Here is a 24,441-nt window from a genome sequence, read left to right on the forward strand (position 1 = left end):
CCACCAGCGGCCCCGGCCCGGCCCTCGCCCCAGTCCCCGTCCTCGCTGCCGGCGGCCCTGGCCCACCCCTCTCCTCACCGCCAGCGTCCCAGCGCCCACATCCTCCCGCGCCGTACGTGAGCGGAAGCGCGAAGGCACGGCGGGCTGGGCCGCGGCCCAACGCAGCTGCCGCCGCGAGGGGAAGGCCGAGAGGACCCTGGGCTAAGGGGGTCGCGAACCGCACCACAGGACGGGGCACAGTGACCGCAGATGGCGTGCTCGGCGTTCACCGACTGCTACAGTGATGCTTCCTTCCACAGTTTGTGTTGAAGAGTCCATTTTATTCCGTATTAGGTACAGAGAATTGCCAGGTATTTCCTCAACACAACTAAGCTTTTGTAACAATTCAGTGATTTCATTGCACCGTTCTGTCAGATTCCGACCAACTTCCATTTAACCTGACAGCCAAAGACGACATCGACCTTTGAAGGCGAGTCGGTGGAGTGGTGTGGTGTGCACTGCTGTGGCAGAAAACGTTTCTTTTTCCACTAAAGTGTGCCGAGAAAACTTTTTAGCATATACCTGAAATAGCATGTTCTTAATAATGTATTTAGTACCTTTCTTAAAATATCTTGCAGCACTGCTCTTGAGCTGGTTTGTATTCACTCCAATTTCTACCACACTTGATCAATAAAAATAGCAAAAGCTGGGAGTAGGCACACAGAATCTGTAAATTCGTGCCAAATACTGGTCTTAGCAAAGAAGTGTTACAAATGTTGTCAGAAACTAGCTAACTATTCTCATAATAGTGTGCCCTCACTCTACTACACTGTGTTTGCTTTAGGGCAAAAATTGAAATAAAGTCAAGAATACTCACAAGAAGGTAAATCATCTTTGTGGCATAATACATGTTCAGTTTAATTTACATTCTGTACCACCCGAGTTTCTTCATAGAGTGTAATTCCAAATTCCTGTATTGCCATGCAGGTGCTCATCATCCTTTGACCCATTAAGAACTGATGCCACTGCAGTTGCCAGTTGGTGACTTACATACTCAACACTGGTATTTCCAGCTGTAAAATTTAGTTTTTTAATATGACATCAGTTATTTTGGCTTTTAAACAACAAAGCATTTTTGTCACAGAATTCACTAAATAATTTTGAAATAAGTCATCTACAGTAAACTGAATTGTGCTTTTGATTATAGAGTGCTAATCTGCAATAATTAAAAGAACTACTGCAATAATGAACTACCAAACAGGAAGAATATACTATGCAAATTACATCGTTAATAGTTTAAATGTGCAGATAGTATGTTCTACAAAATTTTTATATGAGTTTTTTCCTAGAAAAGTTTCTCAAAGCAAAAAGAAAAAAAATTAAGCATGTCACTAATTTTAAGCTAATTTAATTAGATCAAAGGTTCTTTGTTTTGTTGAAGTGCCAATTCTGAACATACAATCTGTAAAAGAAAAGATATATGTATGTATGTAGACACATGTATTCCCAGACATTAAATTCTCCTTTGACAGACAGTTCATGTATAAAGGGCATGATGGTCTGGAATGAGGGAAAACAAACAAACAAACAGAGAACCAAACTATAAACCTCTCAAAAAAAAAAAAAAAAACCCCAAACCAAAATAAAAACAAAACCCCAAAACAAAACAAACCAAACAAAAATCCAAAAACAAACAACAAACAAAGAAAAAACAAACAAACAAACAAAAAAAACCAAACAAAAAAAAAAACAAACAAACAAAAAAAAACCCCCAAAAAAACCCCAAAACAACAACAAACCCCCAAAAAACTTGTCTGGAATTAATCCAGATAAGCTGTGCCCCTTCGCAGGCAGCACTAGTTTTTCGTACTAAAAATCGTATGTGTTATGGTACTTACCTAACAGAAATCAAAGAAGAGGGAAGAAAAACAGGCAACTTCAAAAAGGCAAAAAGCAATACAAAAATATACAGAGAAAACTTCAAGTGTTATGAAAGAAATCAGACCTTGTGGTTAAAATACAGAAGTGGAGTTACTTAACAGACACGTTTGTGCTATTAATGATGTAATATCAATTTCCTTTTAAACTGGCACCTTAAGGACTGGAGACAAACTTCAGTTGCAACAGCAGTCAAAATTTTTCTAAAAAGCTAGAATTTCAAGTCATCAACAGATTTTTTGAGGACAAAGTAAGTCCTTGTGCACAGGAATCAAAACCCTAAGTATTTATTAAAAACTTTGTCTACTGAATTTTACCTCCATATATGCCAGATTATTTAACTGTTACTGTAACTGAAAACAGCATTGGGGTATTCACATTCTGAGCAGACAACAATGGAAAAGAAAGATACCAGAAAAACTCACCAGAATTTCCTTTGTATGCAATACCATGCTGACCTAATAAAATTCTAAGTTTTTTTATTTCTTCAGAAAGTTGCTTGTATTCCTAAGAAAGAAAATACGTTAAAAATAGTCCTCCCACTTTTCAAATACGTACCTAGATAGGGCGCTTTTAAGAAAAAAATGCCTCTGTGCACAGCTGTTACAACTTTTGGCTTTGAAGAACTTAAAATGCTTGTTCCAAGAACACGGAGATTTTCTAATTTTAGAAAAAGATTTTCTAAAATTTTCTAATTTTAGAAAAAGATACATGTCTGTATCTTTTTCTGCTGCCAAAAGAGGAGCCAGCTTTTTTCAAGCCCAAGAGTGAAAAATTGAAATGCTTTCTGTAACTATTTCAAATCTGTCCTGTAACTAGCATTTTGTCATAGAACAAATCTTGAGTTTGCTTCAGGACTAATTTTATAATTATTGTAATTCTGCAGTCTGGAAATTTGTCAACTGCTCAGCTCTTGACCTAGTAACTTCATGTTCTTGCTCTCAGCAGTTTCTGTTACCTTACAGACAGGGATTGCTTAGTTCTTTTGAGACTCAGAGCACACACCTGAAATCTCAGAGAAGCCCCTATTTTTTGCTGTGTTTTGGTATTTACATGAATAAAGATAGAGCAAAAGAGTAAGTATTTAAGACTCTGTGTTTACCAAACCAGCCAATTTATGTCAATTAAGCTATGATGAAGCCAGAAAAAGAAATAGAAATTATTAAATACTGCTTTGTTAATGAGTGAAAAAAATTAGTCATGTCCCAGCTCCTATGGGATCAAAATGGTGATTTTTATATTAAAGTATATTCAGCTTAACCATGGTTTTATTGGGTTATATTCATTAATTACTACATGGTGTTTTGTCTTTGCTACATTTTTCAAATAAAAAGACAATGCTTCTCTGCATTGCAATGAATGAATTCCCATTCATGCTCTTTTTCTAATGGTCAGGTTGCACTCTTTTAGGCTGAGCACACATTCTACCTCTATTTTCCCCATTACAACTCTGTTGCAGAAAAACTGTTCACATACACAAGAGTCATTCAGAAATAAATACAGCCATTCTGCCTTTTGCTTGTGCAACAGCCAGTGCATTCTTAGACAAGTCTGGGTAATTATCCACAGAGATAATGAAGAGTGTCCACATTCTCGAGGTTGGTTACACATTTATCTTCACTAGTAATTCCTTCCTGTCTCCAGACTGATATTCCCCAGAAAGAGTACCTACAAGGTGTTCATAACCCAAACACATAAACCAATTCCTTCATAACCCCTATTTTCTAACTGGGCATTCATTTTTGCTGGTTTGTTTTTGACTTAGGGGCTACAATAAAGATACCGAATCACACTACATGCAGGCTGTTACATATTGAAACCAGAAAAGAAAACCCCATGAAGAGATTCAGCTGAACACCAAGGGCATTTACATAATGCTCTCCCAATGATACTGTCATATACTGAAAAGGTGCCAATTCCACATTGTAAATATTATGCTCTATACCTTACTGCACTTTTCCACTGTTTCAAATTCCAGATTTATTTTCTTACTCTCTTTTTCAACTTCATTTTCTTCTGTTGCTTTTAGAAGTCCTGCTTCCTCAAAAATCTCTTTCAGAATTTTTTTGTAACCCTAGAAAAGAAAGTTTCCAAAAGGTGATAGATCAATCTATTAAACTCTCATCTCTGCTTGTAATTTGCACTGGCCATTCCAAATCCTCAAGCTTCATTACCAGCTCATATAGCAGTTACAGAACATGAAAATTACTTTTGCGAACTGCAGAATAAATGCATCTACTCTGAAAGGAGAAACTACAGAAGCCAAGTTTGGCTATCTGACAGTAATTGTTTTTTTTTTTACCAAATAGAGTTGGAAAGAATTAATAAACCTGGTTGGTTATTAGTTCATCGTACAGAAGCTGCTCTGCTTCATCCCACTTCCTTTGCAGTGCTTCAGTCAGAGTTGGATAAACTGAAAAATGGAAGTCAAACCATGTAAAAACCATGAGCACTGTCCTGCATTAGTTAATTCCTCTTCTAGTATCATGCAAGAGTATTTGTTTTAAGAACTCGGTGTTTCAATACACTACACAGTCTCTACTGCTTTCGAGAGCTGGGCTTATGCATAAGTTGCACTTCACACATTTAAAGTTTCTGGAGAATGACCACAAATTTTTCTTATTTCTAGATACAAGGCCTCATATTCCTTTGCTCAATGTAATTCTAATGGAGCTTTTTTGTAATGTAAGTAAATGGGCAGATACTACAGGGCTTATTCCTACAGTCCAAGAAAAGAAAAGAAAAAAAAAATCATTCATTGGGTCTGCACTAGCAATAACAACAACAACAACAACAAAAAAATCTCAAATAAAAAAATTATTTGAGAAATACCTATGTGTTATAATGACTGGGATTTAAAAAAACCCTTCATATAATATGTTAACATTTATTACTAATTTCTATTAAGGTACTAACTCTCAACCTAAAAATGGACACTCTGAGGATAGCTGTTTCACAAAGTATTTTTAAAATCTTACCTAAAAGTGAGTGGGGATGGCACACAAGAGGAGTCTCAAATGTCAGAGAGTAAACACAAGTACTTGGCTCAGACACATAAGCCAATTTATTGCTCTTTCCACAAACAAGATGAACCTAAACATCAGTAAAAACAAAGATGAGCAAAAAATGTCTACATGAAACAATACTATCACTGACGATCTATTTGCTGTGTTCCAATGCCAGTAGATGCATTTCTGTACATGCTGTCATGTCAAAGCTTTAAGCGCCTTCTTTTTTTCCAACAAAAAGAGCATCATAGCAAGCACATCATCCATTTATTTTATGTCCATATATTTTATTTATTTTATTTTCAAATGTGAAAATTGTTTTCTTTAATGGGAAATGAATCTCCCCGCCAACCATTGTTCCTTGGACTACCAAGTACCATATTTCCAGCAAGAATGAGAGTAAAAAGGACGGTGAATAGGACACCCTTTAGAATCTCAACTAACATAAGCACATAATCTTCTTAAACTTTATTTCTGACCAATGTGCTAATTTTAAGAATACAAGACACATCCAGACTGCAGAGAATTGTTTCCATCTTTAGATTTGCAGCACCAATATTTTCTGTCTTCAAAATGAAATGCCAGTGAAAAATTCAATCACAATATCAATGGTCATACAAGAATATGAATTCTTTCTGCAGCTTTTATGGGAAATACAGATGTTAAGCAGGCACCTCCATCAGAGTATAACATTTTCCCCTTGGCCAGGATATAGCAGCCAAGTTGGCAGTTAATTGCAAGAGATTCAAAAGGTAAAGTGCTGGGTAATGCACTTGTATCATAACAACCCTGTGCACTGTTCCAGGCTTGGGCAAGAATAGCTGGAAAGCTGCTTGGTGGAGAAAGACCTGGGGATGCTGGTTGACAGGTGATACTCATCAGACTTGTGCTCCCGACCCTTCCATGGCTCCAGTGCCCTTCACTGGACAGGCTCCATCACCTCAAAGTCTTTTCTGAAATGTCCCTAGTGCTGCCTGTTCTAACACCATGCTTAGCTTCTCAGCATGCTATTGTTAACTGACAAATTCTTTTCCCTCCTTTTTCCTGGATGTTTTTAATAGGCTGGCATCTTGAATTCAACAAAGAGCTCTTTATTTTGCCTGACACAAATTACAAAGCACTGTACTGTATTTCTTCAGTAGTAATTATACCACTCTATCAAGGAAAAAAGAGTTGTAAGTAACCAATGAGAATACATAAGTAAATGTCCTCAAAATTTTATCCTGATTCTAGCTTTCCTCCTTCAGTCATTCACATAGTCCCTGCAGGAATTCATCTTTATTTTTTCTATCACAGCTTAAATGATGACTTCTTCAGGGTAGGAATGTTTCAGTTTGTGATCTCAAAAGTGTAAGTAGAGTCATGCTGTCTGAATTAGCATAGTCTAAGTTGTTATACCTTTGTCTGTCTGCTCTTAGTTTCACAGGAGTCTCCTTCCCTCATCCACATTCCAACAAATGTGTTGTTGTCAATTTCCCATTCGTGCCAGATTCTGAAAAAAGAGGACACTATTTTGTTTTAAGTTACTGGACACAAAAGGATGAACCCTCAAGAAGAAAACCAAAATACCCTTATATACCATGTTCAATTTAAGTATATATACTTCATTTTTGTTGTCTTAGTAGTTCCATCTCCTACAGCCAACACCTTGAAAGCAGTGTAGTTTGTGATCCAGGTTGCTATATAGGACACGTCAACAGCACTTTTTGAGAGCAGAGTTTTGGTGGATCAAATTTCAGTTTGCAAACCATTTGCAGGTAGAAATCTGTGTTTAAGTCTAGTAAAATAAAGTTTATAGATCAATCCCACAACAAATTCCATTAGGGTAAATACCCTGTGCAACTCAGTATGATTGCAGGATTTTTAGTGCTGGTGAAAGCACCTACAAAAACTAGGTGTAGTTTTTGCTAGTCCTAAGGCAAATGATACCCTCAGCATGGTGATGTACCAGTTTCCTCACATACCGGCTTACTGTTTCGCACATACAAAAAAAAGAGGCATCTATATATAAAATATCTAGAAAAGCAGTGGTCTCATTTATACTTAGATTTATTTCAGGTATTATGATTAGGTGGTATTATGATCCAGGGTCTTTAAATACTTTGGGATACTTTTTTTTTGGGTCTACATTGAGCATTTTATAACTTTTCATATTGTTTAGCAACCATTAGGCATAAAGCACTCTTTTAATTTTGTAATATTTGTATTTAACCCAAATGGCAAATAGTTAATGGCCATGAAATCTATGTTAATATAAGCTGTAGTTAGACATTGAATTTCTCACATGAACATATCACACTTGCAGTTGGCAGGGGTTATTAATCAGTCTCCAGCTAAAATAGGAGGTTCGTATTTATCAACAAAAAAAAAAAATCTGAATTTTTCAAGACAGGATATTTTTATGTATAACACCTTGGGAACTACCATGACCTAAGCTGACCAAAGGAAGAATCTTAATTTTAAAACTGCCTCATTTTTACAATCTATGAAGTGGCCTGCTGACAACATAGCTAAAACATAAAAAGGTCTAAATGTCTCACCCTAAAATCCCACTATAGGCATTCCATCGAAAAGTCTGCTCATGCTGAGTGACATTATGGAAAGGACAAAACTCATACTTGTACCTTAAAAGGAAAGAAAAGAAACACAAAATAAGAAATGTTTCAGATTGGAATAAAAAACTAGTTAATTCCTAGTAAGTATATAAACAAATATCCAAAGCCATTACTCACGTGGATTCCACAAAACTGAAACACTTGCCAGCAAGCCTAAAGAGATGTGCCGGGCCTAAAAACATCACAACATGACATAAAAGAAAAAGAATGTTTTGGTTAAATTTAAGCAAGCTACTGTGGTAGGAAAAGTGCGAGGAGTATGTGACAAATTAAATTTTCTGCTGTACATAAGGAAATTTTTATCTTCCATATGAATTACTGTAAGTTCCCACTAGCATTATACTGGATTGCGTCACGATCTTTAAAGTTTTCCATTCTCACTACCCAGTGAAATAGATAAGACTAATTTGACAACAATAATGAGAAACCTGTGTAAAAATAAACATTTGGAGGTTGGGTCCATAAAAGGACTCATCAGTGCAGATCCTGCCAAAATCTAACATTGAAATCACTGAAACTCTTGCTTGGCAGCTGTCTGTCTCCAAATTCATCCCAGCTCTGCAAGTTTATACTAGTAAAGCTCGTTTGTTCAAAATGTTGACAGTGCTGCATATTTAAGTTTCACTGAGATTCTCAAACTGGATATTCTTTTTTGCCATTTGCCTTCATGGTCTGATCCAGGTAGTATTTAACAAGATAAAACTTTTGCTGTCAGACAGGTCAGCAGTTGCAATTCTATTCTTTTAGTATTGACTACAAGGCTTGCTGTCAAAGAAATCCAAGACAGGTAACTTGTCATTAAAAAGAGGGTGAAAAATTCTGAACTACATGCTAGAGGAGTATTTCAGTATCTCTCGTATAAGGAAATTTACCTTAGAATTACTAAATATTTACGAGGAAAGAGGGAAAGAGGAAAAGAGATCACAAAGCAAATATAGTAAAATCCCATCCTGGATTCTAATTCCCCACTGTCAGGATTGGCTGGGTACTTTTTCTAAGTATCTAGACAAGCAATCCTACAAACAAAGGTCACACTACCAGAATCATGCCCTCCAGAATGCTTTAACCACTGGGATACAGGGATACTGGGATACAGGCAGGTGCTCTTTCCCAAGTGTTCTTCTGACTGCATGATCTTGCATTTCATTCTAGAGATGGGCTTGACCCAAGGGTTTGCTTCTCTATTACATGAAATCTGTGCCTCAGTGATTAGGATGCTCTCCCCGCAAATGAAAAACAGCAAATGTGAATGTGTTCATAAGGAATGCATTAAACTCACGTCTCCCTTTCTGCTGTAGAAGAGAAACTGCCAGAACTATTACCCCAACTGCTTTGTAGAAGAAAAGAACAAGTACGGTTTCCATGCTAAAGAAATAATTGTGCAAGGCGGGGTCCCATGCCCTAGGTTTGTGTTCTATATACATTCCAAATTATTGGCTACGTGTAAGATCCCACAAGAAAGAAAGAGGGATTTCTGGTGTGCTGTCCTTTTTTCCTACAACTTTTGGCATCTTCCCATTCAGCATTCTATTACTAATCCCATTTCTAACTATTTCACATTTCACATACAGTACATGCAGAATTATACACTTGAGTTTATAAAACGTGACAGAAAACATAATCACATTCAAAAGCATAATCACATTCAATGTTGTCATACCAAAATGCCTTTCTTGAATCTGAACAAGGTTTAAGTTTCCGCCTAAGGTTAGCAGAGAGACAAGAGTTCCTCCCTTTTGCTTAGTCTTTGCCTTCAATGTTTATCTGCTCTCCTCTACAGATGGCCTAGAATTTTGTACATCCCTGTTCATTTTGCTTAAGGGGTGTATTTATGTTGCAACACCGAGGCTGTGTGTGAAACTGAGCCCCTCTGACTGGTTCCAAGACTACTTGTAGGACTTTTTTTTAAAACTATGTTTGGGTACTAAGTACTATCAGACGATGGGATGACTTTCATATGATAATCTTAATGACGCTGAGGATTGTGTCAAGAAAAAAAGAGTGTATAGTGTGGGCCAAAAGGATCTGTTACCAGCTAGAAAAATACAGAATAAAATGTATGGATAGTCCCATCACAAAAACAGTACTAACAGCACCGGGACCTGGAACCACCAGTGAAGTTAATATAGGTTTTAATTCTTCAGGAGCACAATGCCCTTGCTTATTTTCCACGATGCTTATAAAACCACACGCAAAATTCGGTTTTGTATGCATAAAGTCGAAATAGACTATTTGCACTGCAAACAACTGTTGCTAAATGACGAAAACTGTAGTTAAAAAAAAAAAAGTAACGGTTGCATATACCTGATACTGCAGACGGAGACATCTTTGGCTGCAGCCTATTTGTTTGAGGCAAGAATGGGTTATTCAACCTTTCAAAAGAAGGAAGGTTAAACGTTTAAGGCTGAGTTATGCATCTGGGCGTCCAAAGATCCTCCCCTACCTGTGTGTCTCAACACCGACGGCCGCTGCCCGCGGGCCAACAGCGGGGTCTGCGGCAGCGGCCCGGCCCGGCCCGGCGCCCCATCCCCGTTGGAAGAAAAGGGCTGGAGCAGACAGCCCCTAACCCGCCCAGTGTAGGTGGATCGCGGGACGACACGGCGAGCAGGCGGCCACGTACCCGAACGTATTCGGCTCCTCCACGATCTTCATTTTCCCCGCCGAGGCGAAGAGACCTGCCAGGAGAGAGCAGTTGGGCTCGGCGGATGGACCAAGCGAGCGGCGCGCCCGCCCGCGCCGCGGCCCCCGCACCCACCCAGCGCCGCGCTCAGCGTCGCAAGCAGCACCCGAGCCGCCATCGCCTGCTCCGCGGGAAGCGGAAGTGCGCGACGCCGCGGGGCGGGGTCTCCGCCGAGCGCGGCCATGGAGAGCGGACGGCGCCGGGGCCGGCGCGGGGGCCGGCGCGGGACTCGGAGCCTCGAGACTTTCGCGGCGGAAGCGGAGGCCGCGCTGACAGGTGCATGAGGCGCCGCGGGACGCGGGCAAGAGCAGGTGGGTCCTGCCGAACTGCGCCGCGTCACCGCTGGGCATTGATGTACGCCTGCTGTTTTCAGCTTGCCTGGACGGCGAGAGGGCCGCGGATGGGGGCGCTCGGGAGGCCAAGTTTCCCTGCCCCCTTGCCATGTGGGAGCTCGGACACTGCGATCCCAAGAAATGCACCGGGAGAAAACTAGCCCGGAAGGGGTTGCTGCGAACCCTGCACCTCCGCCAGAGATTCCCGGGCGTCGTCCTGAGTCCGCTGGCCACGGAGTACGTCTCTCCGGCTGACAGGTGGGGGCCTCGGTGCCTGTTGGCAAAACTCGGGCGGCGAGGCAAGTGGGGGAGGTGCAGACTGTGAGGGAGAGCACTTGGTTCAAATACCGTCCTGATGCTGTATTAGAGAGAGCATTTTAACCACTGATACATGGCTGAAACTCATATGGAGTAAAATTGACCTTATTACATTACACTGATGCATGAACGTGAGAAACAGAGTCGTTTTATCAAATCAGCTTAACATTTTTACACAGCTAGTGTAAAAACAGCTACAGATGAGCAAAGCATCTGTAGATCCCAATGAAAAATCAAAGTGCACATCCTGTAGGTTAGTTTCTTCAGAGCACGGCCCTATAGCTACTGTGTTTTCCATCATGCTCTACTCAAGTTCTTCGGTTAGACAGCCGAAGTTGGTGTTAACCAGAAAAGTTTTTGCGGAAAATGAGAATTTTCTTCAAATGTGCCTGCAGAAAAAAAAGATTTGTCTCTAGAAGCAGAGAGAACCTAGCAGACAACCCAAATTGGAACTTCGGTGTAGTTGAAGGTTGAAGAATTATTCACATTTCATTTTGAAACACATGGGTAAACCTTTTTTTGCCATTTGCATGGTTAGAGGAAAACCATGCTACTAATCTTTCTCATTGCGTCTCTATTATAGGTTATTGGAAAGCGTATGGGTTCTCATTGACAAAAGCAGGGGATATATGCAAGTTTGTTGCCAATATAAAGCAGCAATTGGAATTCTCACATCATCCGTATAATGGTGACAATTTTTCAAATACAGTGATGTTTCTTTTTTTCAGGCATGTCATTGCTCAGAGTGGAATTGCAGTAATAGATTGCTCATGGGCCAAATTAGAAGAAACTCCCTTTAAGAGAATGAGGGGGAGTCATCTGCGGTTGCTGCCTTACTTGGTGGCTGCAAATCCTGTAAACTACGGTCGGCCGTGCAAGCTGTCCTGTGTGGAAGCTTTTGCTGCAGCATTTTGCATTGTTGGTAGGCTCAATTTGTCTGATGTGAAATATGGTGCTAGCAATTGCTACATCCTTAATAAATCAGAAGAGATGGTCTCCGACAAAATAAACTGTAATGCTGTCAATACGGGTCATCACTTTCTTGACTCTGGGATCAGATTGTCCTAGCCTTCTTCCAAGTGCATGTTACCAGTCAAACTGAGGTATCCATGGAGTATTCATGTGAGCTACTAAACAGGACACAAACTGATTATCCTCATTTTGTCTGGATGGTGTATAACGTTAGAAAAACTTAAAAAAAAAGAAGATGGAACACGAATCCTTAGGCAAGTTTGCCTTAATGAGAGGTAGCAGCTGGCTGTTGATAGGTCGAGGTCTGGGTAAGAACAACAGAAATTGCCCCCTCTTGTGATGTTTTGTTCTCATCACAGAACTTTGATAAGAGAAAAGCTCTACCATACTGCAGACAAATCTTATCTTCTGAAAATACTGTATGTACAATTGGTCTTGTACTGAAGGGCCGTGGGACCTAGAGCTTGAATCATTCATTACCTGTACAAAATATTTTATGTAGCACTTGCTAGAAGGCTATGAATTACTCTTGGATTCAGTTCTTGGATTCAATTCAGTTTCAAGTTAAACTGAAATTTGAAAATATCTGTAGTCTTTCCAAAAGTTTTAATCCTTGGAACACTGAAAGAAACACTGGCAAACATCTTTCTCTTGTATTGACATGAATGCACATACTGAACTAGAAACATGTAAGCTGAGTGAAATCTCAGAGTAAAGAAGAAAACCGATAATTTATTTTCTCTTTTAGGATTCCCAGATCTAGCCACCATTCTTCTAAGGAAATTTAAATGGGGTAAGGCATTTATTGACCTGAACAAAAATCTCTTGGAAAAATATGCAGCCTGTCATTGCCAGGACGACATGCTAATCATTGAGAAGGACTTTTTAGCCTGTGTCCAAGAAAAAAAAGACGAAGAAGTAGGTAAGGGAAAGACAGAGAAACACTACACATGCCCTTTTTTCTAACTAGTTTCTTCACAGTCTTTTCCTTAAATCTCATAAAAATATTAGCAAGGTGGAAAATAAGTGCTTTGCAGATACGTGTTCTGTCTTTATACTATGCTAAGTGTACCTGTTTGCCCATTTTTTTCAACTCAAATAGGGTGAAAATAACTAAAGCAATTTAATGCATAGGGTATTCACAGGTGATCCGTAAAGCAGTTACCCTTATTCAGCTAACCAAATTGGAAAACTTGGGAGCAATAAGAAAATACAATGCTTCCTTGTTTTCTATACAGATGTTAAAAACAGAGTATGAGTAAAAAGACTAGTAATTGAGAAGGAACTATGAGAGAAATACAGGCATACGGTCAGACAGTAGGTTAGTTATACATAAATCTAAGAAGGACCTTTAATAGACATATTTATATAATACTCAATCAAGATGTTTAAAATCAGACCTATAATTAAAATAATTTATAATAAGTACAAGTAGTTTATTCCCAAAGTCTTACAGTAATTTATTGCAATCCCAGTATTTCAGGCTGTATTCACCAGTGAGTGCTTGGTCTCATTCAAGACAGCACAAAGAAAAGCAAATAATCAAGAACATATGAAAAGGGATTATCCTAATTAACATTTTCCTTTCGTGGTGATTAAGCCCTTAAAATAGGCCAGGGGCTCATACTGTAAGAAGACGGTCAATAGCCTTCACTTGCTCTAAACTTTGATCTCTTTGCCATGATACTGAATTAAACCATCCTCTTGGAAGCCTGTCTAGTTAGATTAAACTGAAGACAGCTCTTAAGAGGCAACACGGCTATGCCACTTAAAGCACACTTGACACCTACAATCCTATGTATTTTCTGGTGGAACTGCAGAACCAAGATTTGTTTGACTTTTCTGACAGTTTTTCCCAGCTACTTCAGCCAAAGTAAGCCCAGCCCTACCCTTACTCAGCAAGAGCTAAACCTGGACAGCTGTAATTCACTTCTCAGTGGACATCAGCTAACTAGATAGCTGTTGTAGAACTGAATCCATGTTTTCTTACCCAAAGCCTTAGAAACATACTTATGCAATCTGACCACCTCAAAAGAGCTACAGAACCCCTTGGAGGGGGTGAGGGAAAAGAGTGAAAAGCCTAGACTGGGCAGGCAGGACTTGGGTTCCCATTTTCTCATCTCCCCCAGTTTCTCCTCAAACAACTATGGTAGACTTATAAGAGATGTGAACTAGCCTTTCTCTGCCTTTCCCTCCCTGCCATTAATCTATGAAAATGAAGGAAGACCATTATGAAAATGCTTTTTTCATCTTCTGCAGTTTTTCCTTCTTTTTCCAGATCCATTTGATGTTGACTTAGAAAAAGAATTTTCTAATCCCAACAGGCCAGTCAATTCCTCAGGGTAATGAAATTTAATTTAAATTAATAGTTTTACTTACTATAAATTATTTTGCTTTTATAATGTTGAAAAATGTTTCCAGTCTAGCACAAAGGAAGGAAGACTCTGAGGAGGACAACGTGAGCAGTCCAGATGATGCCACTGAAAGCAGTGAAAGCATTGATGAGAGCAGTCCAGAAGGAATAAAAATCCCCAACAATCCCAAAGATTTGTAACACCTTGTATAAAGAAGTTTTCTTGTGAATACTTGAGTGTGTCTTGTTCACCTGTAACTTGGTGCTTAGCAAACCTCAGTCTCTGTGCACGTTTGAAGGTATTTTATGCACGAGGGCTCTAGGTTATTTAATTTTTAGGTAAGTATGGAACATTAAATTATTTTGTAACGAGTTTGAAGCTTGGTTACAAGTTAAAAAATAACCCAGTATTCTAAAATGTGTCTGGAAAGTGGTTTATAGGGGATTTTTTTTAACTAATAGTATATTAGGTAAACTTGCTTAACTTCTGGTCTATATTTCAACAGGAGAACATGACTAAGCTATTGCCCTGTTCATGGTACCTACCACATAGGGAATCTCTGACTTTTTGTAGGCTTGAACCTGCCATATGTATTTCAACTACTTAATCATTTAGAATAAACTGAGCTAAGCCTGAAAGGAAAAATTACTTCTTGGAATTGCTTTAACATTTCAGTATGTCTTTTCAGGAACTTTAATTGCTCATTTTATTTACCCTGATACAGTCCTAAGCAACAACACAGTGTTTTTGGCACTTCATATTCAGAACTGTACTGTGAAATTTCACATCACAGGTTCATCAGTGTGTATTTTCATCACTCGAAGTGGCACTGTACCAAGTAAGAAATACACATTGTCTGGTCCTTAAAGCTTTGTGACACTCGTACCAGCACTAGTATCTTAGGTCACTTTTCGCTACGCCTGCCAGTTTGTATAGTGAAAATGAGCTGTTAGCAGTTGTTTTATATGTATTTAAATAGAATACTCTTTGGAGTTTCAAGCACCCAACTGAAACCTAAACTTTGTGATCCTTCAGTAGAATTGGCAGTACTAAGGACAATTCTTAGACTCACTTTCACAAATAGAAGTTCTTCACATCACAGGACTTTCTCCTCTTGTCCCTCTCCTACTAGAAGGATTAATTACTAGTGCTACTGGAGCTAGAGCTGGGAGCAACAGCAGCAGTTTGGTGGTACCAATACACAATTTCCCTTTTAAAAACAAGAAGCATAAGTAAATTAATTCTGCAAGCAGACTTTCCTTTTGATTTTGTTTTTTCAATAACCTCCCCACCCATATGAAATCTGTCCCAAATGTACTGCTTTAGCAAGGATTTCTTGGACAGTGACAAGAAAGCAATTCAACATAACTTTTAAAAGCCTAAAAACCATGTGAGCATGTCTCACATGGTTTAGCTATTCTAATTTGGGGGAATGCTTTTATATTATAAAGCTGTAGTGATCAAATGCAGACAAGCAATACAGATCTGGGAACAGAGCTGTGTAATTAACTTAAGTGCCGAGCTGTAGGCTTTTTTTATTAAAACCACTGAAGAAGCTAAGCTCAGATGGAACAAAGCTTTTAACTTTTTTTTGTTTTGCAGAATTATTTTGACTTAAAAATATAATTTAAAAAGCAGTGAAAGTTTAATAGAGGGTGTATCAGCTTGACATACATAAACACAACTTACATAATTTAACAGATTTCCTTTACAGAAGGAAATTCTAATTGCACAGAGCACATGCTTTCCCTAGAAGCTGTATGGATTAATATATGGAAAGAGGCACAAAATTGTTTCTGATAAACAAGCTCCATTAAAAGTCATCAGCATCCCTTGGACAACTTCTATTATTGTTCATATCACTCAAAAGCTCACGATTTTATATTAACATAGTCACATCAGTATGCTGATCCCATTATACACAGTAAGCAGTTGATCTCTGCTTGAGGAACTGATCAGAATTGACTTGCTGCAGTTACCACACACGGTAGTGTGTAGTAAGGACGGGCCACATAGGTGCTCTCCAGGTCAGGGACAGGCAAAACAAATGAAGGCAACATCTAAACCAAAGGCAAACGCAGCATCACATGCCTTAAAAACGGAACTTGCACTGAATTGCTTTCAGAGCAGTTTGAATGGCAGTCTTTTAGTAATTTTAATGAAGATAAATGAAACAAAGCCCTTTATATAAACAGTTTATTTACTCTAAACAGCAACACAGACAGAATGCCATATAAACACAAAGAAAGTGATGCAGAATAAGGATGCTGGCTAACTTTGGATCTCAGAGGCTCTTAAGCAATAACAACCTAGTTTCTGAAAGATAGAAAAAACAAATTCAGGGAGGGAAGGGGGTGGAGGGCATGATTTTTTTTCATACAGCCAGCTAGAGGCTAAATATAGTTCTAACATTTTAAAGCATGCCTGCATCAGATAGCAAAGTAACTAGAGATACTAGTGAATTTATAGAAGTATAAAAGTTTATAATTTTACAGCAGTTGAAATACTGACATCAATATTAAAATAAAAGCAAGTTTTACATAACAATCAAAAATACAAAAGACTGAAGGAAGAGACCCTGTATGAAAAAACTGGGGGCAATTCAGCAAATTTAGAACTGTATACAACTGGCGAATATGGAAAATGGCACACATACAACCCCCTCCCCTTATGTGGATATTAATTGTACATAGCAACATTACATTTTGCAAAAGTTTTGTAAACAAGTTCTTGCCAAACCAATCCCTTCCTTTTTAAGATGCTGTGTGACAAATGCTTATGATGGTGCAAACTTCTTGGCTTGTGCTCGAACCCTCTTTTCATATTCCACTCTGTTTTGGCTGAAAAGAGAAAGGGTAATTCTCAGATCAGAGGCTGTATTACAGAGTTAGTTTCATAATGAAGAGAAACAGAAGTCATTGCTGAAGGCAAACCCTTTGAGAACATAGCCTAGCTTTGAAGTCTGGCACCCATAGAATCCACACAGAAGAATGCCTTCCATAGCAGACCCTGAATGCCTACAGCAAAGAGGAGGAAGTAGGCTAGCACCTTAGGCACGCTAAAGTTACTGAACGACAGTACCAAAGGAATCCTGAGAATATGTATTCTTATTCTGAATGTTTATTCTTGAAAGTTTAACAGCTTGACTGAAAGACATCTATGTAAACAATGGTGCATCTCCTGCAGTATTTATCAACTATGCCAACATTACAGATGTGTGCACAATCCTGCTCTGTTTAACTTCTACCACATATCATAAGCAGCAAGAGAGACACACTCTCAGACTGCAGAATAATAGTAACCCATCTGAAATACTCTGAATGTCCAAGAGACATGAAAAGCATAAATGGGAGACTATACATACTTGAAGTAACATAAATCCTGTAATATTTTAAGCTAAACATTTCTTCCCCCTGGAAGCCCTTTAAACAGAAGACTAGCCAAGACTGGTTTTGTACATACATGCATGTGGGAGGTGATTAAAAACAATAAAACACAGCCTATCTATACATGTACAGAAGTATATTATTGAGGCCTTCTTCATCATTCCTGGCTCCTACAACTGTGGCCACTTAACCATCTTCCATATGCACTCAACTCCATCATGCCTTCAGTAAGTACTTTAAAAAGTAACACTGAGTGAAGCCATTATTAAATGCAAAAAACACTATCCATCCCTATGTTTCCTTTTCACTAGGACCCTATAAAAAACCATATTTACCATAGCTTGCAAGTGCAGTCACATAAAATGTTATTTTTCAAACTTGGCACTCTCCTGGAGGCCTCTTCTATCCAGAATTGTAATTCCACAATTCCATCTTGGTTACTATATCAGTAGCTACCACTGCCAAAAGCATTTGTTTAAAATGTTTTGCTTCCCTACAGATTATAGAACAGATATCCATTTCTAATGGTGGGAAAACTTTTACAACTAAGCCTAAAAAAAAAAAAAAAAAAAATACCCCAAACAAACCCAAAACGTCTCTAGCTCACAAATTATCCCCTTTCCTAATCAATGCAAACTTCATTCTGCTAATTTCAACCTACTCTTTTGGAAGATGTAGTTTTCCCAAAATGCCATGTTTCCTGCAGTGACCACAGCTCTCCTCTGTCCTTCAGGCACAAGTTCTTACAGGTATGCACTACTGGGCAGAAGTAAGTTACTCCTGTACTGACGAATGTGACTTGTCACCTAATTCAGTCTCCTCTCCTCTTCTCCTGCTCTGTCTCTCTTCTCCCATTACACCACATTGTTACTAATTCAGCCTTTAAGGGAAAGGACTCTGCGTTAGGCTAGAAGCAGGATGAAAATCACGATATGAGGAGTCTTCCACACCTTATTGCTGTTGCTTTGCTATTAAAAGCTCCACTAGCCTAACAGCCATGAAGTTACCATTTTGTTCAAGTTTAGCACAATCTAGGCATCTCCGCAGAATACAGTAATGAAGGTAAGAGAATTTCCCATGTCATTTGTAAAAACATTTGCACGTTATACTACAAGTAACAGACACCTGTAGGCAATATGACAGCTTTCAGGTTCATATGCAAAGACACTTACCAGTAAATTGTGTAAGCCTCTGCTTGAGCTGGGTCTTGAATATTTGGTTCGTTTAGAAGTTCTTGTATGCCTAACAAGATCTATGGAAAAAGGAATAGAAGTAACAGGCATATATTATGGGTATTACTAATAGAGATTGAGTGAAAAACTCTTAGAAACCAATTCAGGTACACAGGGTGAACATCTTATAATTCGCATCAGATAAGCAAGCAAAGCAAAAGTATTAAGAATATGTCTAAGTACAACTAATGACCTGTTTAATTGTGATTGCTGGCCGCCAGTCCTTATCCTCCTCTAAGATGGAGAGACACACGGTGCCTGAAGGATACACGTTTGGGTGGAATAACGGTGGTTCAAATTTACCTGATAAAGAAGAGGAAATTACTTGCATACAGTGCTAAGAGGAAGATCTGAGAGTTGAGTTAGATCAGCTGGGGGAAAACAAAACCCAAAAATCCCCAAACCAACGCTGGCAAAAGTCTCCCAAATAAAACCCCACCAGTTTCTGGAGCTATTAATACCAGTTTTCTTCTTGGCTCAGCCCACACCTAAAACAGAAACTCCATCACATCTGTGATACCAATCCAGGCAATCCAACATTATCTTTTTGACTGGTAATCTTTTGGTTTAGGAATTGAAACGGACAAAGTAATTCCTAGTAGCTTTGTGATAAAGACCTTTTAAAAACAATTCTATCTTTTCAGCTTTACATACTACTATGTAAAGGAAAGATACTACCCTTCACTCATCCTTTCTCTCCTCACTTTAAAATAATGGAAGTTTCACACAAGGAAGACTTAAGTTCTTAGCATTTTTTTTCAGTTTCATATTTTCCTATAGATAATCAAGACGCACTGAACAAAAGGAACCAAGTTTAAATTACAAGACTAACCGAAGGCTTGTGCAGCTTTCCTTCTGCCACTCAATCTATATTCTGGCATTGCTTTTAATCTTTACAGGACTTAAATGCAACAGCTAGCATCTTCAGTAAAGTAATGAACACTCCTTTTGCAATATATGCAATATCTAGGTATTAGTGCAGTTTTCTCATCCTTCTGACACGGCAAATATTCACAAGACATAACAATCTTGCTGCCCTATGAGGTTCAGTGCTACTTCAGAAGCTGCACTGGTAGGGAGTCTTATTAGTCACATATACATCTTCTTTTAAGGCATGACAATTCCTTTAACACTATTAGGATGTGAAAACTGGTATTTTTCAAGGAAATAATGTGAAATGTTTTCATTCACAAGAGATGTTTGCCCCTGTGTTACAAGTGGTATCAAACAAAAGGAGTAGCCAGGAGCTGACAGAGCTGAAATATGCTAATGTGATGAGAGATGAATTGCTGTAAAAAGAGCAATTTATAATCACTGTCCTTGATTTGAGAAGGTAGCCAATTCAAGAACCAAGAAACCATGCAATGTAATAGATGTTTTCAAGTTTCTATAATAGGTGAAGTTTGAGATGATATAAGGAAAATTCAGTTCAAAAACTTAAGGAAACTAGGTATCTGAAGATCTACTAAGTTATACACAGTAGCAGAAAAAGAACAGATTAATATTTTAGAGCAAGTTGATTAAAAGGTTCCAGTCAGAGAACCCTTTTTTCCAAGTTCCTGTCTTCTGAGTTCTCAGCTTAGAAGATCAACTTAACAGTAAGAACATAGGGATTTAGTCTAAGCGTGCCTACATATTAGTTTCCAAGGACAGCTGATAATGAAGTGAGAATTTCAAGTGATGCTTTTGTCAAACTTTGAGGGAACCTACACACCAATCTCCCTCCCCTCCCAATTCTGATATACTGAACATTTAGCTGACTTCATCACAACTTTCTGTGAAGAATTGCAAGTGGGTGGGGAAAAAAGGAAAAGCAATGTATCTTTAAAAAAAAAAGACCAAACCAAAAATCAAACAAAACTGTAAGAAAGTAATAACCGTTTGTAAGAACCTCATGGATTAATTCAACACTGTTTTTATAAACCTGTGGTAATTTTACTTACATTTTGGGGGTGAAGAAGGGTAGTCATCCTTGAAAAGCATCCGTAGTTTAAATAAGCCTCCTTCCCACGGTGTCTGTCAAGAGTTAATGCAGAATTTTGGTTACAGTAATGAAAAGTCAAAATTGTGGAAAAAAGCTTACCAAAAACATCGTTTCTCAGGCAAAGCACAAGACATTCTTCTGCTACACAGAGAAAATAGCTGTCCTGCACTGTAGCACACTGTCTAGACTATGGTAAGCTATTCTACCTGTAGAAGAAGCTGAAGTGGAAAAGAAGGGGTTTCTTTCTTCAGCTAGTAAGTGATGCCAACTCATCAACACAGTCAGTGTCATCACCAGTAATTCCATATGAAAGTACAATTTTCACACTACATAAGAACAGAATACTTCTGAAGTTTTACACTATACATGTACAACGAGGAAGGGGCTGTTGTACCCCCACAAAAGTTTGAGAAGATAGGATATGGATACACCCCTTAAGCATGTGAATATAAATGGCTTCTCTTGTGCCTTATGAGAATGTGGCTAATAAAACCACAAATGAAATAAAAATGTGGACAGAACTGTACTACCACTACAGTTAATGAGATTCACTAGTCTAAACTAACCCTGTTTGTGTTTGGTAGAATGTAGTCTCACAGATGCCATCTTTCTGTATAACAAGAAATTTTAAAAGGCTCTTTATCCCTATCCAAAACTGGAAATGGCACTCATAGGAGCAGCTCCCATGACATAGAGCAAACCTAGTGAGACAGCACTACTTAAAAGGGTCATTAAAACAAGAAAAAAACCATCTAGCAATAGACAAAAAGACTGCCTCAAATATACAAAACACTTCTTCTGACAACCTGAGTTCTGCTACGAAGTGTAGAAAAACAGAAAATATTCTTATAGCTGTAAAATTTATTTCTCTGATACTTCTCTGTAACTTGCTCTTGCTATGGAAACACTGCAATGGAAGTAAATGTTGGGTTGATTCTTTAAAACAACTGGAGTGAAGATGGTTTCACATCTTAAAAGCAAAACTGATCAAATCTTATCCTCACAGACAGACAGACAGGTTTGAAGACCACCTTAGAAGGAAATTCTTTATTATTTCCTATCTGAACTATGTGATTTTTAGCTGAACGAAAACCAAAACAAAACACCCAGAAAACCCACAAGAAAAGAGAAAAATCACTCCACTGTCATTGGTATTCATTATGTGAAGTCTCAAGCTAGTAAAGGAAGAAAAACATGCTAGGAATTAATAAGATAACATTTCCAGAAGTGAATGAATTTGATTCTATTTGCTATAGTGTATTTAAAGAACTCATTCTAAATTGCTGTAGTCAGTTGTCAACAACTAGAAAAATCCATACCTTCTCAGAGGAGTTCCTTTGTAGAAAATATGAGCTTTTTGATGGAATAAACTACTGATTTTATTTGCTTTCAGTCACAGGAAGACAAATAGCTTTTAATAATTTACACAGAAGAGAAGAGTTGGTGAAGTTTTTATCATTTTTCTGATAGAGCAACATACCTTACGGGTGAAAGATAGCAGACACTCAGAAGCCCTACAAGGCTAACAGTATGACAGCAGTATCATCGAGACCATATTGCATTATGGGACTAGTTGCAGATGTTTTTTGAGTCAAATTTTAGGTAGTTAACAAGTCATTTGCTGTCAAATGAGTGAACGGCGTATCCCACCCAGGACTAACACCACTTCAATATTTAATCTGGCTGACAAGAAAACATTTTGGTGATTTTAACTATTCATCTTAGGGAAAGCAGCTGCAGTATAGGATGCCTCCAAATACAAAGGGAATAGAGAGCAACTGCTTGGTCTGGTGGAGATGGATAAGTCGTGCTGCTTCTTGTTAAATATAATTTTTTTAATCAGCAGGAATCACATCAGCCTAACTGATCTTTTCCGGGTGTGACACATTTTCTAGTACACGTGAAGCTGGCTTTAAGGCTTTGTTCGCTCCATTTTGTGGTTTACAAAACTTCAAAGCCAATACCAAGAAGATTTTGTATGGCAAATAAATTTTACCTAAGTATTTAAAGGTGACATCTCCATAAGTTACATAAACTGTTATGGGGAATAATATTTTTCTGGCAGAGCACAAGGGGATGAGTTTTTCCTTACACTGAGCTAGAATATTTGACAAAAACCAAGTTGTAACTGTAACAGCAATGTTATGTCCAGCATTCAACTAAGGCAGCATCACAGACCCTGCAGGTTTTGCCTACACAGAGATTCTTCTGAGAATCTAAGAAACAAGATCATTAGGGTCTTTAGGCAAACTGGCAAAAGGCAGTAGAAAAGGCAAGGCAAAAAAGTCCCATACCAAAGACCCAAAAGAAAGAACCTCCACTTTCAGTACAAGACTCTTAAACACTCCTCTGAAAACTTGTATTCTTAAGGTGCTAAGTGCCAAGAGTTGAACACTCTTATGGTGTACTTTGTCCAATATTCCTAGTCCACAGCACTTTTAATTCTAAAGTAGCAGCAGGACACAAACTTCTTTATCAAATTATACGTAAGGTAAATTCTCAATTGTCAGTGTAATGCATAAGCAACTTATGTTACTTTTCACCATAAAATGAGAAATCAGGAGAACAGCAAGTCTTACCCCTTTCTTTCCTGGAATAGCACACTCCCAGTTCATTAGATTCATTGTGCCATCTGGATTTTTTGTAGGTACTGCTACAAATCCCTGAATCAAGGCAAAAAGACATATGGTGAGGATTTTACAAGATGTACTTAAAATACTTCATTAAATATTTTATCCTTACACAAAGTTACTTCTTTTTGCACTACTTTTTTTTTTTTTTCATTTTAAAAATATTTATTTTATTTTTAAAAAAAATCATCACCAGAACACTGAACAATTGCAGAGTCAGATATTTGGTGGCTTTCATACTTACAAATGGATGATCTTTTCTCCAGGCTTTTCTCTCCTGTGCAAGTCTGCTAAGAGCTATGCCAGACATATTCAGAGTCCCTCTAAAACAAAAGGAATTGCTGTTAGCATATACTTTTATTTATAGCATAAACAATGCATTACGTGTTTATAAGCCCCTGCTCACTCAAGAGTAATTCTGACCTCTCATTTTCACTTCAATAACCTAGACACATGTTTCTGCACAGCCAGCAGAATTTATCATCAGGAATAATATCAAGCTTCCCCATGCCATCAAGCTCTTAGTTACTGGACTTGACCTACAAAATTCCATTCTTACCTTATTGCTTTATATTTGAACCCCATCTTAGAAGAAACTTTGACAGTAGCTTGACAACAGAAGCAGTTATTAGTAATGGAAAAAGTGCTCAGACTTCCTACTTGTGAAACTGACACACACTCTGTTTATCTCCTTCCTACACCACATGAGGTATGGGAAGAAGTTTCTTCGGCAGGCAAACACCTGCATTACTCCCATTTCTGACAAATGGGAATAAGAAATACTACTTTTTGGGTAAATTCCCGTTGAAAGCCAGTATTCCCCACAAAAGCAACAGGGACATAGAATTTAACAAAGTCATCTCAGCTTTACAGTGATGCTGCTATACAACTTCTAGACAACATCAGGAACAGGCAGCAACTCAGCTAAGGAAGAGCCAGCAGCTCATTCCACAAGAGAGATTTTCAATTCCAGTATAAAGTGAAGATTATTTCTGCACCTTCATTGCCTTAGT

At 38.3% G+C, this 24,441-nt stretch overlaps 3 protein-coding genes across 4 annotated transcripts; 1 reads left to right on the plus strand and 2 right to left on the minus strand.

Annotated features, from left to right (window-relative positions):
- Nucleotides 1–876: 876 nt before the first annotated feature.
- LOC137467777 (N-acetylglucosamine-1-phosphotransferase subunit gamma-like) lies at nt 877–10,404 on the minus strand. 2 transcript variants are annotated; one of them, XM_068179205.1, is made up of 11 exons: nt 10,296–10,404; nt 10,161–10,215; nt 9,845–9,912; nt 7,658–7,712; nt 7,466–7,549; nt 6,324–6,417; nt 4,896–5,010; nt 4,248–4,330; nt 3,863–3,991; nt 2,343–2,424; nt 877–1,052 (listed from the first exon to the last, which is right to left on the minus strand). In XM_068179205.1, the coding sequence occupies exons 1-11, from the start codon at nt 10,402–10,404 to the stop codon at nt 928–930; spliced, it is 999 nt and encodes a 332-aa protein (XP_068035306.1). In that variant the 3' UTR covers nt 877–927. The 2 variants fall into 2 exon arrangements, with proteins under 2 accessions (XP_068035306.1, XP_068035307.1); XM_068179206.1 differs by lacking the exon at nt 877–1,052 and adding an exon at nt 1,368–1,441 and having other exon boundaries at nt 10,296–10,395.
- On the plus strand, nt 10,350–14,427 carry LOC137467778 (18S rRNA aminocarboxypropyltransferase-like). The gene is made up of 6 exons (XM_068179207.1): nt 10,350–10,496; nt 10,594–10,810; nt 11,599–11,792; nt 12,591–12,764; nt 14,121–14,184; nt 14,264–14,427. The coding sequence occupies exons 1-6, from the start codon at nt 10,403–10,405 to the stop codon at nt 14,394–14,396; spliced, it is 876 nt and encodes a 291-aa protein (XP_068035308.1). The 5' UTR covers nt 10,350–10,402; the 3' UTR covers nt 14,397–14,427.
- Nucleotides 14,428–16,378: 1,951 nt separating this feature from the next.
- LOC137467779 (SUMO-conjugating enzyme UBC9) lies at nt 16,379–23,824 on the minus strand. The gene is made up of 6 exons (XM_068179208.1): nt 23,673–23,824; nt 23,378–23,461; nt 20,758–20,830; nt 19,008–19,117; nt 18,755–18,834; nt 16,379–17,036 (listed from the first exon to the last, which is right to left on the minus strand). The coding sequence occupies exons 1-6, from the start codon at nt 23,736–23,738 to the stop codon at nt 16,973–16,975; spliced, it is 477 nt and encodes a 158-aa protein (XP_068035309.1). The 5' UTR covers nt 23,739–23,824; the 3' UTR covers nt 16,379–16,972.
- Between the last annotated feature and the right edge of the window lie 617 nt (nt 23,825–24,441).

The sequence above is a fragment of the Anomalospiza imberbis genome, unplaced genomic scaffold (assembly GCF_031753505.1).
Source record: "Anomalospiza imberbis isolate Cuckoo-Finch-1a 21T00152 unplaced genomic scaffold, ASM3175350v1 scaffold_786, whole genome shotgun sequence".
Taxonomy (NCBI): domain Eukaryota; kingdom Metazoa; phylum Chordata; class Aves; order Passeriformes; family Viduidae; genus Anomalospiza; species Anomalospiza imberbis.

Bases quoted from the DNA above. Each gene is read 5' to 3' on its own strand.
- LOC137467778 (XM_068179207.1), top strand. From the start codon at position 10,403: ATGGAGAGCGGACGGCGCCGGGGCCGGCGCGGGGGCCGGCGCGGGACT. The intron at 10,497-10,593 runs GTGCATGAGGCG...TGCTGTTTTCAG, and splicing joins AGCGGAGGCCGCGCTGACAG to CTTGCCTGGACGGCGAGAGG. The intron at 14,185-14,263 runs GTAATGAAATTT...AAATGTTTCCAG, and splicing joins AGGCCAGTCAATTCCTCAGG to TCTAGCACAAAGGAAGGAAG.
- LOC137467777 (XM_068179205.1), bottom strand. From the start codon at position 10,404: ATGGCCGCGCTCGGCGGAGACCCCGCCCCGCGGCGTCGCGCACTTCCG. The intron at 7,713-9,844 runs GTATATGCAACC...TGATGTTTTTAG, and splicing joins GTCTCCGTCTGCAGTATCAG to GCCCGGCACATCTCTTTAGG. The intron at 5,011-6,323 runs GTATAACAACTT...ACTGATGTTTAG, and splicing joins CTAAGAGCAGACAGACAAAG to GTTCATCTTGTTTGTGGAAA.
- LOC137467779 (XM_068179208.1), bottom strand. From the start codon at position 23,738: ATGTCTGGCATAGCTCTTAGCAGACTTGCACAGGAGAGAAAAGCCTGG. The intron at 23,462-23,672 runs GTAAGTATGAAA...GCCTTGATTCAG, and splicing joins GGAGAAAAGATCATCCATTT to GGATTTGTAGCAGTACCTAC. The intron at 20,831-23,377 runs GTAAGACTTGCT...AACTCTTGACAG, and splicing joins CTATTCCAGGAAAGAAAGGG to ACACCGTGGGAAGGAGGCTT.